The 3121-nt window shown below is 59.3% G+C and overlaps 1 protein-coding gene across 1 annotated transcript; it reads left to right on the forward strand.

Moving 5' to 3' along the window:
• The first annotated feature begins 221 nt into the window (after positions 1-221).
• ADRA2A (adrenoceptor alpha 2A) lies at positions 222-1628 on the forward strand. The gene has a single exon (XM_052661144.1). The coding sequence runs from the start codon at positions 222-224 to the stop codon at positions 1626-1628; it is 1407 nt and encodes a 468-aa protein (XP_052517104.1).
• The last annotated feature ends 1493 nt before the right edge of the window (positions 1629-3121 follow it).

Consider the following 3121-nt stretch of genomic DNA (forward strand, 5'->3'; position numbering starts at 1 on the left):
GCCGACCCCGAGCGCCCGAAGCGCGCGGACCGGGTGCGGTTCGCGGGAGCCGGGCCCATGGGCCGCTAGCGGTCCCCCAGCTCGGGGCCCGGCCTCCCTGAGGCCCCTTCTCCATGTGAGGTGCGGCGGGGCGAGCGGGGCGCGAGAGGAAGAGGAGGACCCACGGGCACCGGGCCGGAAGGCAGCTGGCAGCAGGCCCAGGCGAGTGGGCACCCGCGTTCATGTTCCGCCAGGAGCAGCCGCTGGCCGAGGGCAGCTTCGCGCCCATGGGCTCCCTGCAGCCGGACGCGGGCAACGCGAGCTGGAACGGGACCGAGGCCCCGGGGGGCGGCGCCCGGGCCACCCCCTACTCCCTGCAGGTGACGCTGACGCTGGTGTGCCTGGCCGGCCTGCTCATGCTGTTCACGGTGTTCGGTAACGTGCTTGTCATCATTGCTGTGTTCACAAGCCGCGCGCTCAAGGCGCCCCAGAATCTCTTCCTGGTGTCTCTGGCTTCGGCGGACATCCTGGTGGCCACGCTTGTCATCCCTTTCTCGCTGGCCAACGAGGTCATGGGCTACTGGTACTTCGGCAAGGCGTGGTGTGAGATCTACCTGGCGCTCGACGTGCTCTTCTGCACGTCTTCCATAGTGCACCTGTGCGCCATCAGCCTGGATCGTTACTGGTCCATCACCCAGGCCATAGAGTACAACCTGAAACGCACGCCGCGCCGCATCAAGGCCATCATCGTCACGGTGTGGGTCATCTCGGCCGTCATCTCCTTCCCCCCGCTCATTTCCTTCGAGAAGAAGAGAGGCAGGAGTGGCCAGCCGTCCGCCGAACCGCGCTGTGAGATCAACGACCAGAAGTGGTACGTCATCTCGTCGAGCATCGGCTCCTTCTTCGCGCCCTGCCTGATCATGATCCTGGTCTACGTGCGCATCTACCAGATCGCCAAGCGCCGCACCCGCGTGCCGCCCAGTCGCCGGGGTCCCGATGCCACCGCCGCCGAGCTGCCAGGGGGCGCCGAGCGCAGGCCCAACGGCTTGGGCCCGGAGCGCGGCGGCGTGGGCCCCGTGGGCGCCGAGGTCGAGTCGCTGCAGGTGCAGCTCAATGGTGCCCCGGGGGAGCCCGGGCCCGCAGGGCGGCCGGACGCCGACGCGCTGGACCTAGAGGAGAGCTCCTCGTCTGAGCACGCTGAGCGGCCCCCGGGGTCCCGCAGGTCGGAGCGCGGGCCCCGGGCCAAGGGCAAGGCCCGGGCGAGCCAGGTGAAGCCCGGGGACAGCCTGCCGCGGCGCGGGCCGGGGGCGACGGGGCCGGGGGCACCCGCGGCGGGGCCCGCGGAGGAGCGCTCCGGCGGGGCCGCCAAGGCGTCGCGCTGGCGCGGGCGGCAGAACCGCGAGAAGCGCTTCACCTTCGTGCTGGCGGTGGTCATCGGCGTGTTCGTGGTGTGCTGGTTCCCCTTCTTCTTCACCTACACGCTCACGGCCATCGGCTGCCCCGTGCCGCCCACGCTCTTCAAGTTCTTCTTCTGGTTCGGCTACTGCAACAGCTCGCTGAACCCGGTCATATACACCATCTTCAATCACGACTTCCGCCGCGCCTTCAAGAAGATCCTCTGCCGGGGGGACAGGAAGCGGATCGTGTGAGTGCGGAGTCCGCTCCCGGAGAACAGACTTGCGCTGACTGCAGGCAGCTGGGATCCAGGGGGCGCGTCTACGTGGTCCTGCCAAAACCCGGGTCCAGCCTGTTCCTAGTTTCTTGGCCCCAGGATAGCTCTGCCGCTTCTTGCGGGCATCTGCGCTCTCCTACCTGAGAAAAGAACTGGCTGCGAGGGCCACACCCCTACTCCAACCCCCTCATTATTGTTAGGGCAGCTCCTCACTCAGAGCCATCTTCCTGGGTTCTTGGGCAGCCCCAAATCAGTATTGTTTCCTAAAAGTATTTTCACCTCCCCTGGGCCCAGCTGTCACAGTCGTTCAGAGCAAGCACGAGAGCCCAGAGGGAATGGATGGCTCCCAAAGGGTTAACAGATGGGGTGGGGGTGGGGGTTACCCAGCCCTGGCTAATTGCTTTCCCCCTTTCCCAACTCTTATTTTTAAACAAATGCTCAGGGCAGCCCTGCAGGCCCTCCCGTCCCCCCACCCCTTGTAAATATACACTATTTTTGATAGTACTTGGGGGTAGGGTGGAGTCCCAAATGTCTCTTGGCTTTTGATGTTTGAATCCTGGCCACTGGAGGTGCTCTCCAGGCAGACTCATTGTGTCTAGTTCAGGGTGAGCCTCTTGGCAAAGTGAGCCCTTTTCTGGTGTCATTACCCTCTCTGTGTCCTCTTCACCAGCAACTGGTGACTGTCCCTTGGGACTGGACTTTCGATGAGATTTCCTGAGGGGGAAAACATTTCTGTCCATTTCCCCACCCCTGTGCCTAGCAGCATAATTGCCTTGTCCTATGTAAATATTACAAAGATGGATCAAGACAGAAGTAAATGAACCTTTCTGCCTTGCAGCAGCCCTGTGTATAAAGCCATGATTCTCGGATGCACCCTTTTTCACTCCAGTACTGCACTTTAAAACCTTCTCTTTCCAGTGTCCCCTTCCTCCCTTCCTCTGGGGCCACTGCTTGAAAAATATGTATGTTTCCATCTTGGATGTATGTGTTACCACTCCCTCCTTCAGAGTGCTGACTGTGGGAAATCTTTTACCTGCTGTTTTCAGACACGGAGAAGTGGAAATTATGTGGAAGAAGCAAACCTGATACAATTTGCCCAAAGTAAACAGTGTGAAGAGACAAATGGGCCTGCCCAACTGTACAGTTCTTGCCCCAAGAGCTCTTAAGTATCAAAGTGTTGTCCATTTTTCCTCCCTGTTTTTCTGGTTGAGATCAAGTCATTGATAAACTCCCAAAGTCAAGGGAGAAGGGCGGAGACCTTGTTTACATCCAAGTTGCCCTATGTTTTAGACAGAGACTCTTTAAGGCCTGCGCTCATATTTCACTAAAGAAAAATTAATGTCAGCACATGTTGCTAATGACAGTGGATTTTTTTTAACAAAAAGTTTACAGATCAAATGTGAAATAAATATGAATTAAATGGTCTGTCTGTTATCTGAGTTTTCAAAAGCATTAAGACTCTGGAAACAT

Source organism: Budorcas taxicolor, chromosome 23, assembly GCF_023091745.1.
Source record: "Budorcas taxicolor isolate Tak-1 chromosome 23, Takin1.1, whole genome shotgun sequence".
NCBI classification, from domain to species: Eukaryota; Metazoa; Chordata; class Mammalia; order Artiodactyla; family Bovidae; genus Budorcas; species Budorcas taxicolor.

Coding starts and splice junctions, on each gene's coding strand:
- ADRA2A (XM_052661144.1), top strand. CDS start 222: ATGTTCCGCCAGGAGCAGCCGCTGGCCGAGGGCAGCTTCGCGCCCATG.